Here is a 17,080-nt window from a genome sequence, read left to right as displayed (position 1 = left end):
ACTATGATTTAAAAGAGAGAAAATATGTAATATAGGATGCAGGCCTAACGATCAGCTGGTATCTCCTAGCTACCTGCTGTATATAAACCTCCATACACATCAAACTATCAAATAGAGTAGTAGGAAATACCATATGTTCGATGATGAGCTCCATGGTCCAGACCGCAGGCAGTTGTACTGCTCAAATGACTAGGTGGATCAACATTTTTAGATAATAGATATAAAATCCGGACACTACATCCGATGATGTACACAGCCCACTAAGCTAGGCGGATCAACATGGAAACACAGGTAGTATATTTTGGTCTTATTTGACATAACTTTTGTTGAATGTGTTTCAAATTCAATTGCACATTATAAAGCTCGATTTTTTATGGAGCGAAGCGGAGGCCCATCACCGGAGCAACGGAGGCAGAAGTGGCCCATTGGTGTCGCCCTCGTTGTCACTTGGGGGGTATGAGGGGCTGCCCCCCCCCGGGTACGGTATATATACCCAAATTAGGGTTCCACCGAATATATGATCTTGTAAGCCGCCGCACAGCGTTGTAACCCAACTCTTGATAATAGTGAGGAGTGTTTGCTGGCTGGCGCCCGTAGTTTTTTTCCTTCGCATTGGAGATGTTTTCCACATTAAATCTTGTGTCTCCGCTGTGTTTTGATCTTGTGTTCTTCGTCATTTATCCGCCGTCATTCACAATAGCTTCACCGCCCGCTCTTATAGCTATTTAGAGCTATATTATGTTAAAGTAGGTAAAACCAAACAACTTCACCCAAAAAACCTCTGAAAATGCTTGCATGTCAAATTTGCTCCTACCCACATGAGGACGGGTGTGCGGGCCATCGTAGCGCGACTATTGGGGCACGGCCATTGCGACACATAGCTCACCACCGATCCAGGGCGAGCCCGCTAGGACCGGAGTGTGGTCACCGTCGCACTCAGCACGACCACTAGGAGGGCGTGCAACCACCAAAGAGAGATGATGAGGGAGTTTTCGGGAGAAAGGAGAACAGAGAGAAAAAAAAAGTGACAGAAATAGGAGGGTAGTATAATCGTTTTAACATTTTCATCTACTAGGAACCGTTTTAACAAAACAGATTCAACTCCATTGAGAAAACTGTTTGTGAGGCAGAAGAAAAAAAAAGCTCCAACAGTGGAGTGGAGCTATGAAGGCTACCTTGGAGGGCGATGTTCAGTTTGATCCCACAAATTCTCTGTAACCTTTTCTTCGATGATTGAGAATCAGCCAGCAGTGGAACGTTCAACCTCAGACGGAAACGACCCCGATATCCTGGCCGTCCGCCACCGAGCAATCAGGCAGTGAGCAAACGACAGCTGGGTGGCCCAGAGAGAGGCAGGAGTCCGCTGTAGACTTGTAAATACGCATGGCTATTGGCTATCCATCCAATCAAGTAAAGAAGCGTGTCAGCTAGCCTAGTGTTGCTTCCTCCTTCCGGCCGGTAGCGGCGTGCTCGTGCTGGCTGCATGCTGCGCCAGGCCGTCTCTCCAAAGTTGCGTGTGCCATCTGATGACAAGTGCCATCATGGCCCTACTACCACACCTTTAGAAAAATAGCACACATGCACATGCAGCCCTGCAAGCATATCCATATCCACAAGCTCCTCAAGCCGCGCTATATATCCGATCGAGGATGCCCTGGCAAATCCACTCCCAAATGCATGCATACTTTGCCTGATAGCTAGCTACATACTCTGGGCGTGTACCATATATACGTGCAGCGCGGAAGAATTCAAATACAGATATATATATATATGTCTCTCTCTCTATATATATATATATATATGTATTTATATGTATATACATACATATGTCTGTGTGTGCTTATATAACAAGCAGGCACTGTCCTGCTACAACCAGTCTATATCTATTATTATTTCCTGCTCGTTTTGCTAGTGTCTTGCCAAATAAATATAAATAAATTCAAGTGCCTTTATATTAGGATGGTCTATTTTCAAGTTAAGAATTGTTATTAAGTATATATATTGAGTTCTCCCCTATCACACTAATCATAATCGAACATCAACATAATCATATGTACATACTTACATTACCAGATTGCATTGATTAATTTTCTTGACTTTTTGTATTTTGTTTAGTTAATTTATTATGACCACTAAGCAATGAATAAACTATAATCAAATTTTTGAAAGAGCGATGTGCATGATGATTACAGTTAATATCTTCCAGTAGATCTGATCCAAATATATTGCTCTGAACTTTAAAAAATGCGTACTACAAAGTGATAAAATTCATACATGTTCCATGAAAATTATATTATACTAGAAGACTTATGATAATTATAGATAGCTTAAGTCATTCTCTTATATATAGATATCAGTTTGCGTAAATTATTCAAGAGATGCCATAATATAATTGACTATTGGACAAACTGTAAGAAATCCCTATTGCACAGAGAATAGTTCAAGCTCACCAAATCTCACAACACAGGATACAGACAATTTTCTGTTAATGATACCAGCTTGAAGATAAAAGATAAAATGATATCATCATTTACAAACATATGAAGCAGAGGCATATATATTTGGCATTATCTTGATTAATTAGTTTGGAAAGGTGCTTAATTAGGCCTTTGGAAGTCAAGAAGTCTAAAACTTTGATTCCAACAACCCAGAAATCCCAAACAAGATTATATTTCTTAAATAAAATACCTTAGACTGCATAAGGACTAATAATTATATTCGAATCAAATGTTGCTGTTCAAGTACTCAACTTCAGTATTTTCTGAGTATAACCCTGGTTTGTTTTCCCAGTATTGTATATGTATATATTTATGTGGATCTCAGCTTCCAGCTAATTCATATCATGACCAGAATGAATATCATTTATTAGGAATTTGTATAGATACATGTTGTGTCTCGATTTGTACAAAACATGTCATGCTAGATGTGATGAGAACATGTTCTGAATCAATCAAAGAGCATGCATACACTGCAGAAAAGAAAATGATAACCCACAGTTAAATGCATGAAACAATGAATATTTTTATCCTCCAAGATTAATGAATAATAAGTACATAGAGAACATCAAACATGCATGACATGACAAGTATGCTTTTGTACTATAGAAACAGGAAACAAAAGTATATATAAAACTAAGCAACATCAATCATACATTATATTATTATATCAGCTGTCTGCTGACTTTCTTGTTCTCCTTTCATCAATTGTATATGCCACATGCCAGAACCTCATCATTCTAGCTGAGTTGTTCTTTTTGATGCAAATACTAGATTTGTCCTCAGCATTTTTTTACTATAGTTTCCAATATAGTTGATACTATGAGTTGAGTAAAATAAAGAGGAATTTGGCTTGCTACCAGCGTATGCATGCATGCTGCTAGAGATTACACATGTGTGCCAGAACAAATCAATACAGTTCTAACTTCAAATTTCATTGCAGACGTGTATTGTATAAACCAAATAGAGTTTTACATAGTCGATCTAGTTTCAAAACATAGCCTCGAGCGTGAGGTTCAATTGTTTTGGGAAATTTATTAATTTGTCTTTTACCCCCTGCAGCTAGCACAATTCAACTATTAGAAAGCCTTTAATGAAATGTAAATGCTTGTTTATTAGTATCATCAAATATTCTAAGTTCACTCTAGAAGTGGTAGAAATAATAAAATAAATATTGTAGAAATAATCAAATAAATCTAGGTATACAGTATACTGATGGACTAAAATTGGCAATGCAGTCTGTAGAAGCTTGGGCAAGCATGAATACCCCACGTGTCTTTTCCTTCATATATGCAACTTCCTACATGCCGTACGTTCAATGATTGCTGTCAATCAAACAGTACTGTTTCCCTCTACCATCTTTTCTTATGTATCTGACAAACCAATTAACGAGTCCAAATTCTGAAACAACAGATAATAATCGCCATGCTTTCTTGCTCATAAACAGTTGAACTTAACAATTCTCAAGATCATGAATGGGGGAATTATTACTTTTGTTTGCTGGAGAGTCGTGAATATAAAATAACTACATATGTTCCCATTTTTAGTTAGTTTTAGACTTTCAGGTAGAAGTCAGAACATCATAATAAATAATGAGAACACCACGCCCACTAAAGTTTGGCAATTTTCTGATAGCTATAAGGGAAATATTTGATCCTGATGAAGCCTATAATTATTTGGACAAAAGAATAACTACATTGATTATTTCTTGAAAACAATTTGCAGACTCATAATAATCTTTCTGAATAGATGAAACAACAGAGTGAAGCATACGATAGTGCTGTGCTGTATATGAGTATACATGTTCTTGAGACATATAAAGTGTATGTGGAAGAACACCGTGCAATATAGATTGATTATATTAGTACTTTCTGTTGTAACTTTGGCTGAATTTTATGCAATGTTCTGAAGAATAATATCTAAATAACAGGCATGCAATTGCACTTGCTAATAAGAGTTGCAAATTATTCAGGTGCATGTTTTTTGGGATAGAATTGACACAAGGTACTTCTCCTGCTGACCTTCTTGATGGACATGGCCCATGGGTTTAGTGTCTGAAGAGCTTTGAGGTATGGAGGTAAGGTAAGGAACTCAAATGTGGCGACACATGGATTATTAAATTACAGTGTATAGTTGTAAAATTTAAGATAAGGAACTGGGAATAATTAAGTGTACGTTCTCAGGTACTCCGAATCGTTTGACTCTAAATTAAAGGCCTAAAATCACTGATATAGCAATATAGTTCCAGATAATTCAAGTAAAAATTAAATTCTGATTCTTTTGCCAATCTGCCATATATTTGAGTTTAAGCAAATTATCCATATTATTCATATGCTACTTTACCCTTGGTTAATATTTGGGCACTAGTATCTTGCCTGAAGAGTGATATGTAATTAAATTTCTAGCTTTATTAGCTATAGGTTCCATAGTTGTTTTTATTTCATCTGATAATTGATGATTGAAATCCCATGTTCAAATTGTGTTTGAAGGATCATATGCCCATGGAATTTTATACAAAACTCAGAACATGCAAAACTTCATAAACATCAAAGTTACAGCATCAGTACGGTAAATAAAAGTAACGAATATCTCATTAGCACAATTGTATGAATAATTGACAAACAGCAATAGCTAATTATAATAAGGTTAATTGTCATTAACCAAATGTCAATACACAAACCCGGGCTAATGGGCTTTAATTGATAGAGAAACCACCAGTTGATTTATATATGTACTATGTAGCAACGGATCATGGCAGAAGAAGCCTAATTACGTAATGGAAATCCTCACGCGCGTTAGAGTTTATAGACCTATATATAATGTTTGCATACCATACAAGAAATCACCTTGGCATTCCTCCGTTGCATCTCATCATCTCCTCGAGCTGCAGGCAATACTGGTAGTAGTACTCCAGCCCGTCCATCTGCTGCGGCTGCGCCGTTGCTGCCGCCGCTGCCGCTGTGGCCTCCGTCATGATCCAGCCCAGCTCACCGCGGCCGTGTTCTTCCATGAGCGCCGGTGGCCCATCAGGACCACCGGTACCGCCGCCGCCGCCGCCTCTGCTTCTTGCCTTCTCCGTCGCCTCCTCCCTCGAGTCCACCGTCAAACAGCAAGTGCTTGAGGAGTTCCCCTCCCCTCTCCCCTTCACCACCGTCGGTGGTCCTCCTGAGACTAGAGCCACCGCCGGCTCGGCGGCGTCGACGAGGCGGTCGATGGCCGGCTTGGACTGGGTGAGGAGCCAGTTCACCGTCTTGCTGGCCTTGTCGAACCCAAGCCGGTCCTGCAGCGCGAAGAACTCTCGCGCGACCCCGACCGACAGCCGCATCCGGCGGTCGCGCACGCCCTGCGCCGTGCGGATCTTGCTGTGCCGATCCGTCCTGAACGGCCGCTTCCGCGGTGCGGCCGCGGCATGGACGCCGGCATCCACCACCGGTACGGGCGACCCGTTCCTCAGCAGCAGCTCCATCTCCCCCGCTGCTGCCGGCGCCTGCAGGGGCGCCGTCGTCTCAGGCTGCCGGAACACGGCCTCCAGGGTGTCCTGGTGGTGGAACGACGACATGTCGGCGGGGAAGATCTGCCCGCCGTACCCGTCCCAAGACATCGCGGTCGACGGCATAAGAAAACAAAGCAGCTGCAGTAGGGTTCGGTAAATGACTGCTCTTGCTGGTAGACGCAATGATGATGATGGTGATGAGAGGCCGGCTGTGTTAGGGTAATGAGGTTGCGTTTTGTGTGTTGTTGTGCACTTGCACTATTTGTCTCTATATGGCTCCATCCCAAATTGTAAGTCGTTTGACTTTTTTTACTCCAAGTTTGACCACTCGTCTTATTCAAAAAAAATTGTACAAATATAGTCAAATTTAAGTCATTCTTGAAGAACTTTTATTAATAAACCAATACACAACAAAAAAAAGTGATATTTTATACAAAACTTCGAATAAGACGAGTGGTCAAACTTAATATTAAAAAAGTCAAACAACTTACAATTTGGAATGGATTACAATTTGGGATGGATTGAGTACTAACTAACACTCGTAACAGAGGTGGTAGAAGCCAAGTGCATGCTAGCTAGCTTCTTGCCGCAGTGGTATATATAAAGCGCTACAGCTGCCTTTTGTTAGTGCAATGGAGCATCGTGCACGTACAGTGCACCTACCTGCTAGTTTTACTACTTGTTTACTTCGCCTAAAAACCAAAAACTTTTTTAGATTCTCTGTCACATCAAATCTTTCAGCACATGAAACATTAAGGTATTCAAAAACTTTTTGGATTTTGACACTGTAGCACTTTCGTTTTTATTTAACAAACATTGTCCAATCATGGAGTAACTAGGCTTAAAAGATTTGTATTGTGATTTACAGATAAACTATGTAACTAGTTATCTTTTTATTTATATTTAATGTTTCATACATGTGTCGTAAGATTCGATGTGATGGGGAATCTTGTAAAGTTTTGGGTTTTTTGTGCATCTAAACAAGGCCTAAATATAGATAAAAACAAAAACTAAGTGCATACTGTAAATCGTGAAACGAATCTTTGAAGGCTAGTTACTCCGGACAATATTTGTCAAATAAAAACAAAAGTGCTACATTGTCAAAATCAAAAAACTTTTTGGATCTAAACAAGGCCTTACTTCTACTACTGCTTTTTATACAAGAAACATGTGTGTAGCTATGTGTACATTGTTACAAAAGGGCCGGAAAGAGAAACTAAAACAAATACTATAGTAGGGCCTAAAAGCAGGAGGACAAAGGGTAAGGCCTCAGATAGAGATGGAGTCATGGAGAAAGGTGCACACTCGATATAAGAAATGCATACACTAGGGGTCACGGGTCAGGGTCAATGCTGGATAAGCTATGGCGAGCTATGCATATATTATTGCGTTTCGCGGTGTATATGCATGTACAGTACTCTCCCATCTCAAATAAAATCAACATAAGGTACCCTCAATAGTGCCATCAACAGTATCATCAACACTTTACTGGCTCTAAGAGCAGCTCTAGCGTTAGCCCTCAATGCAAACGGGGCTTCTATTTTTTTCATTTGAGGATTTCCCTACCTTTAAAGGGTCCTATTTTCCTGGATATACTCTAGCAGGAGCCCTCAAAAATAGGGTCATCAAGTTTGTTCTAGACCCGTTAGTCCTCGTCCCTTTCTTAGGTCCTGTTTGGTTACCGTTTAAATTTAGTCAGCTATATGGCTAGTATTTTACCTCCTTTTAGTCAATATGTTTAGAAGTTTAGTTAATAAAATAACTAAAGTTTAGGTAGTTAAAATTTAGCAAGGGGTACCAAACAGGCCCTTATCTTCTTCTCATAGACTAACTTGGACATGTCTTGAGAGCCGGGGCTCACACTTGTGGGTGAGGGTCGTACTACTGGAGTGTCGGGGCTAAAATATTAAGTGCAAATCACATCTTCGATCGTGGAAACTTTTTTTAAAATCATACTTATGAGTTTTCAAAAAATTTGAAACTATGCACAACAATAGTGGATCTATAGATGTACACTTTCACAAAATTTGAGATTCAAATTCATTTTGTAAAAATTTATATAAAAATAATAATTTTCATTTTCATATGCACTAGAGGACAAAATTCCTGGAATTTTTGTCCTCTAGTGCATATGCAAATCAAATTTGTTATTTTCGTATGCATTTTTACAAAACAAGTTTGAATCTTAAAATTTGTCACAGTGCATGTCTATAGATGCAATATTGGTATGCATAGTTTCAAATATTTTAAAAACTTCTAAGTATGATTTTAATGGGGTTTTTATGGATTGCATTGAAGGTGTGGTTTGTACTGAATATTTTGCCAATATATTAACTTTTAGCAAATAATTTATAATATGAATAGGCCACATAATAAGCTCGCATGATGTTGAACTGTGTGCATAATACTAGCTCTTGCTCTCTTCTATTAAATATGAAATAATATGTTATGAGCTGCTCCATCACCCCTTTCAAAAAAAGAGCAACGCTAGCAATATTTATATTTTCAAATAAGTTCATTACGAAAATATATTCAGCGGTTCATACAATGGTATTAATTGTCCACTATAAATATTAATATTTTTGGTCAAAGTTAGAAATGTTTGATCTTGCTCGGAAAGTGAAAATGACACTTTGTGGGAAAGTCACCATTGGAGGTGCCCTGTAAAATTATTCTGTTAATATATTTTAAGTTTGACTAATTTAATACCAATATTTAGAATACTACATTATTATATACCATGAATATGTTTTTTATTATATATGCACTTATTTTGTGTAAGAGTTGTTTTACTTTTTTCTATGAAGTCGATTAAATTTAAAATAGTTTGATTTAGAATGATTTTAAGAATCGGTTTATTTTAAGTGAGAGACTGTTGTGCAGCGCCTATTGGTTTGAACTTATCCGCGCTGCTGTGCAGCCGCTGTGTCTGTGATCTCTCTCATGCAGCACTGTTCAAACAGCAGCAGCGGGCTGCAATTAAAGTTCCTCTCTCGTTTTCGCTTCTGCAGTGCAGTGTACAGTACAGTGACCCTCCGGAACCCCGACAAGAGTGGCAGTCCAAGCGCTTTCAAAGTACTGGCGGCAGTGTGGGGGCTCAGCAAGGTATGGCTGCGGGCTGCCTGCCTAGCTACTGCATGCTACCGCTACGTAGCAGCTTACTGCTGTACTCCTACTGACTACCTATACGTACGGCTTTTGCTGGTAGAGTGGTGTGTGGCCTAATGATAAAGCCATTATTATTATTGAGAGCCCTATACGCGTACTGTTTGGCCACGTGGGGAGATTTAGGGGCCTTGTTTATTAGTTCTCGAGAAATTTTACAAAATTTTTTAAACATTAAATATAGATTAAAAAATTAATTACACAATTTGACTGTAATTTGAGAGACAAATCTTATAAGTCTAGTTAGTTCATGATTGAACAATATTTGTTAAATACAAACGAAAGTGCTATATTGTCTATTTTGCAAAACTTTTTGCAACTAAACAAGGCCATAGGTAGTCTAGGAAGGATTTCATTGGCTATCAAGGAGAGAGAGTAAAATGTAGAAATAGCCTTTAAATTTATTTTTGTGGTGTTATCTAATTTCTTAAATTATTAAAATACATTTTTAGATACTAAAACTTGTCTCGGGCATCACTCATGTCTAGAGCTCTTAAAATTTTATTTTTAGACAAACTTGTCATAGGGTATAATCAGGTCTAAGTGAGCTCTAACGGTCTACATATTGGTCTCTAGACTCAAGTGTTCGATCTATGTATTGTTCCATTTTGCTCTAGTTGCATCTCCATGCTCCATGCTCTTTCCCTCTTTGCATTTGAATCTAGTGCGGTACATTTTGCATCGCCATTTTAATACTTTAATTTAAAAAGGGTAAAATAGAAAATAGGTGCTTGCTAGACTAGTCATAGGCCGACCCAAGCCCGACTAACTAGCCCACATCTCTCATAATTAACCCTTTTAGACCATCAGCCTCTTCCTACTTCTATTCATCCTCTCCTTACCAACCACTTCCTTCTTTCTATGTTCTTTGTCCTCCTCCACTTCTCTCATTAAAGGAACCATATTCAGCAAAACCATGCAAAATCATGATGTCATCATCCCCTACTTCTTCTTCTCCATCTTCTTCCATTATAACACCTCTTTCTTCATGCCTAGTCCAACAAATATAGTTTGACATGAAACCAGACGTGAACAGTGTTCATGAATTTTCTTTGGGCAAGAATAATCCTTCTCATTCCTACAACGTGCACGTGGGCAACACATGAGACCAATGCGTCAGTGGCAGATGTAGTATAGGTGCATGGGGGTACAGTTGTACCCCCAAAATTTTTGTAGAAACACTATACCTATATTGTATTATTATTTAGAATACTTTATCAAATAGCAATCTCTTGAGCTCAATTACTTAGCCAAGAGGGATAATAGCCTGCAACCTTGTACTATAGCTCTTTCTTCTAGAAACCAGAATGAACACATGCACATAACATAAGTATAAGATAAGGCCTTGTTTATTTCACCCTGAAAAACCAAAATTTTTTAAAGGTTTCTCGTCACATCAAATCTTACGGCACATGAATGGAGCATTCAATATAGATGAAAACAAAAACTAATTGCACAGTTTGCCTGTAAATCGTGAGACAAATCTTTTAAGCCTAGTTATTTCATGATTGGACAATGTTTGTCAAATAGAAACAAAAATGCTACAGTGTCAAAATCCAAAAACTTTTTAGATCTAAACAAGGCCTAAATATGAGAATTGCACCACTTAGGTCCGTACCCCCATGATTCAAATCCTAGATCCGCCACTGTTCTGCGTGTTTGCCTTGGCCACATTTAAGAATTCATACCCACCAGTAATAAAATCTAGCTAGCGATGGTCTTTGTACATCCATTGTTGGTTCATCTGCACTACAGGACGTACAACATATCAGAAGCTTGTAATAACCCATATTGTAGAACATGCATGGTTAGTAGTTCACTAAAACATCCAAAATATCCATCAAGCAAGATGATTAATTAATATCCATGTACCACATAGTTGTTTTAATAACTCTCGAACATGAATTTATTAAAGCCTTGATACAATGTAGATAATCCCAAATAGCACTAAACAAACTAAACCTACAATGCACTTCAGCACAAGAAGGATTTCATGACCAATTCTAACTAAAATAGACAGATCATCGATGGGTTTCTTCTGCTGGCTCACTGTTTCATCATCCACACTTGCAGTCTCATCAGCCTCCTTAGTTGCCTTGGCTGCCTGCTCTGCAAGATATTCTTCGACACACATTATAAAATAACTAACCCGATTATAAGAGATTAAGTCTAATAGCGACCACTTTCGCGGTCAAACCATCGAACTTAAGCCCATATAATTCTGGTAGTCCATGAAATCTTGAAGGATCTCAAACTTTTCAATCATACAACGTCGGATTAGCTAGAGAATGGATTCTAAGTTATCTACTATCTACTAAGTCACAATCTACTCTAGTTATCTACAAGATCATATATAGCATAAAAGACTCTTCATTCATGTATAAGGAACATTGCTAAAGTAAATCAGAACATCGCAAGACTTACTCCGCAATACAAATTCTGCCTGTCCTATCAACGGAGGGTGGACTATATAAGAATCAACGAAGCTGTCACTATCGCGAACTACCACACGACCCGGCCAATAGGATACATTTGCAGGTAAATAACATCTAAGCACCATGCCCACATGTGATCTACCACTTAACTCCCGCGCGTCAAGAGCTAAGCGCTTTGCAAACTTATACATAAACTCATTATCAATCATAACTATATCAAATATAGAACGCAAACTAAGAACATAATAAATAGAGACATAATGCAATTAGAATAAAGTAGTAGAGAAAGATATGAAATAATACCAATCTTTATTAACGTAGATCCGAATCCAGAGCGCTAGGCTCTACTTCTCTAATTCTATCTAATCAACCCTATAGAACTTGAAGGATTAGGGAGTAGCTAATTCTAATTCTCTGTGGGAGAGAAGTTCTAAAACCCTAACTTTGATGGCTTCCTCTGATAATGATTTCTCCTCTTCCCCCTGGGGTGGAGAGGTCTTGCTTATATAGTCCCTTCAAGTGAATTTGGGCCGTCGGATCAAACGGACATTGATCGCACGGTTTTCCTTGATCCTTTAGGTCGGTGGAGCATAATCCGCGAGGTTGGCTGTGATTGGCCCTAAGGCCAGGGCAGGCACCCAAGGGGGGAGGGCGGGCGCCCTGCCCCCGGGCCCGTCCGGCTTCCCGTTCGTTCCCGTGGCTTCTGGACTCTTCTAGATTAAGGAAAATTGCGCGGCACATAATTATCTCGTTGTAAACATGACATGTGGGCCTTCTCTCCATATTTTCTGATAACACCCTGCAGAAATAGACAAACACCAAAACTCGTGGAATTCTGTCAAATAAAACCCTAGTTCTAGATGTTTGGTGCATATTGATCCTTTTCTATGTTTAGTTGATGGTTAAATTTAGTACTTAAGGACCGTCAACAGTGACCACGCCCTTGGTCTAAGCATCATCCATAGCTGGGTAGAGACAGTTAATGCAGTACTCGTAGTACCTTTGGCCATCTACAAAACAACATGGGAACAAAGTCTTGAGTATAAGAATGTACTCAGCGAGACTTACCCATCTCAAACTAGAAATAAATGACACTAATTAAGGATCATGTAAGGCTTTATAGTGGGCTAGCGTGATGCATCTTTTGTATAAAAGCTTAAGTTGCAAGGTAAGTAACCTTTCAGGTATTTAGCTCAAGTTAATAATTATTAACTTGTCATCTAGATTAGCACCTGTATTATAGCAATCACTTGATTCAATACAATAGTAGTACCAATTTAGATTAGCATTTCCAACTTCATCGACACATCATAACCATACAGTGTTCCATAAACATTACTGGCGATGATAAAGCTCATGTCACGTGATCACTATCCAGGAGCGATGGAGATTCAAATCGATTTCTAACTAGCTGGTGATTTATTCTCTACACAGACCATGCTTCCCCTGTTGGGGTCACTTTTGGTCCCCGAACACACAATTTCGGTCCAAGTCATGGGTTTGACAGGCACCACTGTACCCAGGGGTCACCCGACTACCAGGGCGCACCATGGTCTCACCATCGCGCATTCGTGCCCCTGTGGTCTCCTTAACCAACTTCAAGACAGTGCATGGATCAGATAAATTCTTGACCAGAATAGTTTCTTGGCTTTACGGTTGGAACGAGTTATCCACCCAGTTAAATATGGGACATGTGTTCAACATGATAAGAGGACCGTCAATGACTGGTCCTTAATCGACATAGACAGAACCACTATGGTCTAACACCCCCATAAGACTCTGCTCGGTCTTAACTTGTTTCTCAACACTTGGTTATAAGCCATGATAGCAAACATATTGCCAACCCCTTTGGTATCTATCTATAGCTCGCACGAGACAGGGAATCACCTGGCTTCTACCAGATTAAGCAAAGCTAAGCATTAACTCTGAGCCTACACGAAATAGGACAAGGTATGTGGAAAATGTGATATTTTAAGGAATAATTAATGCATCAACGGTTGTAAGCAATTCCTATAACCTAATGCAACAGTATAACCATCATGATATATATATATAACTGATAAGTTAGCGTAATTAGAGAGAGACTTAGAATGCTCCGGGGCATGCCTTTCTCAAACAAGCTAGGACGGTGGTCCGGGCACTCCTACAGTTCTTCTCCCTGCTCTTCTACCTCGGTGGCCTCCTGCTCCAACACTTCTGGCTCTTCGGGCTCGATCACCACTTCGATCTTTGGCAAGCTTGTATGATGCATATGCTTAAGTGAATAATTCAACGATGTATGCACATGGTGCATGAGGATGCAGATGGTCAACATGAATGATCATGATTTCTTAAGTATATTGAGCAGGTGCATATCCCCTCTCTAATAGGAGAATAACATGATGCAAGAAACAATTAGCAGGTTCTTCTACAAGGTAGTTAACATCATCCAAGAACAAGTACTATAAGCACATGTTATCTACTGGATTCTCTTCTACTACTTCTTCTTCTAAATCATCTCAACACTTCTAAAAGCCCTAGTTTGGTTTTGGATAATTGATGAAACCCTAGTACTAACCTCTATGCTAAGTGTGTGTAGACTTAATGAGGTTGGTACATGCCAAGTGATGGAGCAAGTGATGATCATGGTGATGACCACAAGATGATCAAGTGCTCAACTTGAAAAGAAGAAAGAGAAAAACAAAATCCTATGGAGATCAAGGCAAAGGTATTGCTTAGGGTTTTAGTTTTGGTGATCAAGACACCATAGAGGGTGTGATCACATTTAGGATAGATAGCCATACTATAAAGAGGGGAATTCTTTGGCTAAGTGGTTATCAAGTGCCACTAGGTGTCATTGTTCATGTGCATGCATTTAGAACCTAGTGAGCTAACTTAACTCCTTTGAAGAAAATGATTGTTAGAATGCTAACACACGTGCACTTGATGGTACACACTTGGTGGTATTAGCACGCTTTGAGAAGGAGATGAAGGTTAAAGGGTAGAAGGAGGATGGGTTCGGCAGGATTCGGCGCTTTTTGAGAAAATGAAATGCATAGTTCTTTTGCGCTGGTGGGAAATTTGGAGAAGTCGCGAGAGTGCACCGGACGTTGTGTCTATGCGTCCGGTGTGTAGTCAGTGCCTGGCTCAGCTAGGGTTAGGCACCAAACGCCAGGCACCGGACGCAGGCTTGTCCCTATTTGTGCGTTCGGTGGTACGAGGCCGGTGTGCGGTCCGTTTGCGAACCTCCCTACGTATGAGACCGGTGAGCACCGGACGGTCCGGTCCTCAGCGTTCGGTGATCGGGCATCTCTGTAGACCTCTCTGTGTTTAAGTCCGGTGAGTACCGGACGCGTCCGGTGGCAACTTAACCGCGTCCGGTGCTCTGCAGGTGACCGTTGGAGATCGACGCGCAAAAGTGAAAAAGGCGACACATGGCTATTTCTGGAGCACCGAACGCAGGGGTTGAGCGTCCGGTGCCTCCTGCGTAGCGTCCGGTGACCCCGAGCTTTGCCTAGTAAAGGAGCCAACGGCTCTATTTGTTTGAGGGGCCTATAAATATGTGTTGGCTGGCTTAAGGCTCACACTCTTGGCATTCTAGCATACTTGACATCCTTGTGAGCCTAAGCAAACACCTCCCACTCATCTCCTTCATAGATTATTCATCTTTGTGAGATTGGGAGTGATTCCAAGTGCATTTGCTCGAGTGATTGCATCTAGTGGCACTTGGGGATCGTTTTGGCTATGGTTTTCTTGTTACTCTTGGTGGTTGCCACCACCTAGACGGCTTGGAGCAGCGGAGGAGTATTGGCACGAGTTGATGATTGTTCGTGGCCATCTCACGGTGATTGTGAGGGGTCTTGTACCTTCCCCGACGGAGAGCCGAAAGGTAACTCTAGTGGATTGCTCGTGTCATGGAGTTACCTCACTTGTGGGTTGGTTCTTGCGGTGTCCTAGTGAGGATGAGGTTCATGCTACACCTCTTAGCCGCCGAACCACCAAGTGTTGGTCGACACAACAGGGACGTAGCGTGTCGGCAAGCACGTGAACCTTGGGAGAAAATTGTGTGTCTCTATTGTGATTGTTCATTGGATTTGTCCCGGTGATTGGACTTCATATTATTGATTGGTTCATCTCCTCTACGCGGCGGTATAAAGATCAAACCATCTCTTTTTATATTCCCGTAAACTAGAGTTGCTTACTTACTTGTATAGAAACTTTAGGTAGCTTTCTAGTGTAAGTAGTGACATAGCTCTTGTGTACCTAGTGATTATATCAACTAGAATTGTTGGATAGGTGGCTTGCAAACACCCCTTTAGAGCTAGAGCAAAAAGCTTTTCTTTGTTATTTACTAACCACTTGCTCTAGTGAGTTTATAGAATTTTTAAATAGGCTATTCACCCACCCTCTAGCCATATTAGGACCTTTCAACTTCATCACATCATACCAGCATACTTTGTAATGCTTCAAAGATACACCAAACCAAATCTATTACTTTCTATTTCTCACCAAACAATTAATTATTTACTTAATTAATACTAGGTTACAATAGCAACATGCATTTCTAGTATTCAATAAATTCTGGGAATATTACAGTAGCTTATACATCTCTATCATAGTCTACCATAAAAATTTCACTGTATTTGGACATACAACACAACCTACACAAAAATGATAAGGACACTAAGCATAAATCACGGAAAATACTTTACATATGGAAAAGTATCAAACAACAGATTTCATATTTTCCTTAAATACTTCCTAGCATAAGAATCACCTAAAAAATTTACAAGTCATTCTCACGCAGACTTTATTTATTAGAAATTCCATAATATAACCATTTTAAACATTTAATCTATACAGTACATATCATGTTTTTATATTTTTCACAGGTGCTACAAATTAATACAAAGCTAGCAAAATAAGAAGCACATTTTTCTGAGCCATATTTTTTACTACACATTTCCTAAGAAATCAGCAATTTCATATTTAAATAAATCTACATAGAAAAGTATCACAAACATGACATGCAAGTACATCAAACTGTAGATCTGGAAATATGGAGCACACCAAAATTTATTTTGTCATTTTTGGAGCTCTAAAAATCAACTTATGGATTTTAAATCATTAAAACATTTTCTGGAAACGATTTTCTTCTATGGATTTATGAAAAAAACCAGCCCCCATAAATGCTAGATCCACCCGGATCCGCACCCAGGGAGGTCACCCTGTGGCTGACAGTGGGCCCTTGGGCCCACATGTCATCCCCTCCAGCGCAAGGGAGCACCTCAGCAAGGAGCTCACTCTCCGGCGTCGGGGTTAGGACCAATCGACTCCCCACAACAAGGCGAGTGCGATGGTGCCCGAGTTGAGGTCCCTCAAGCCTTGTAGGGAGCTTGCCGCCATGCATGGTGGCACGACAGCGTTGCTTGTCGGCACCAGGCTATCTCCGGCCACCGCACGGTTTTATGAGAGAAGCAAGAGCATCACCATGCGCGCAAAAATCAAGGAGA

General features: G+C 40.0%; 1 protein-coding gene across 1 annotated transcript; it reads right to left on the bottom strand.

Annotated features, from left to right (window-relative positions):
• LOC8075661 (transcription factor TEOSINTE BRANCHED 1) lies at nucleotides 5,175-6,259 on the bottom strand. Its single transcript, XM_002444342.2, has one exon. The coding sequence runs from the start codon at nucleotides 6,109-6,111 to the stop codon at nucleotides 5,338-5,340; it is 774 nt and encodes a 257-aa protein (XP_002444387.1). The 5' UTR covers nucleotides 6,112-6,259; the 3' UTR covers nucleotides 5,175-5,337.

This window comes from Sorghum bicolor, chromosome 7, assembly GCF_000003195.3.
Source record: "Sorghum bicolor cultivar BTx623 chromosome 7, Sorghum_bicolor_NCBIv3, whole genome shotgun sequence".
Lineage (NCBI taxonomy): Eukaryota > Viridiplantae > Streptophyta > Magnoliopsida > Poales > Poaceae > Sorghum > Sorghum bicolor.
This window is presented reverse-complemented; position numbering and strand designations above follow the sequence as displayed.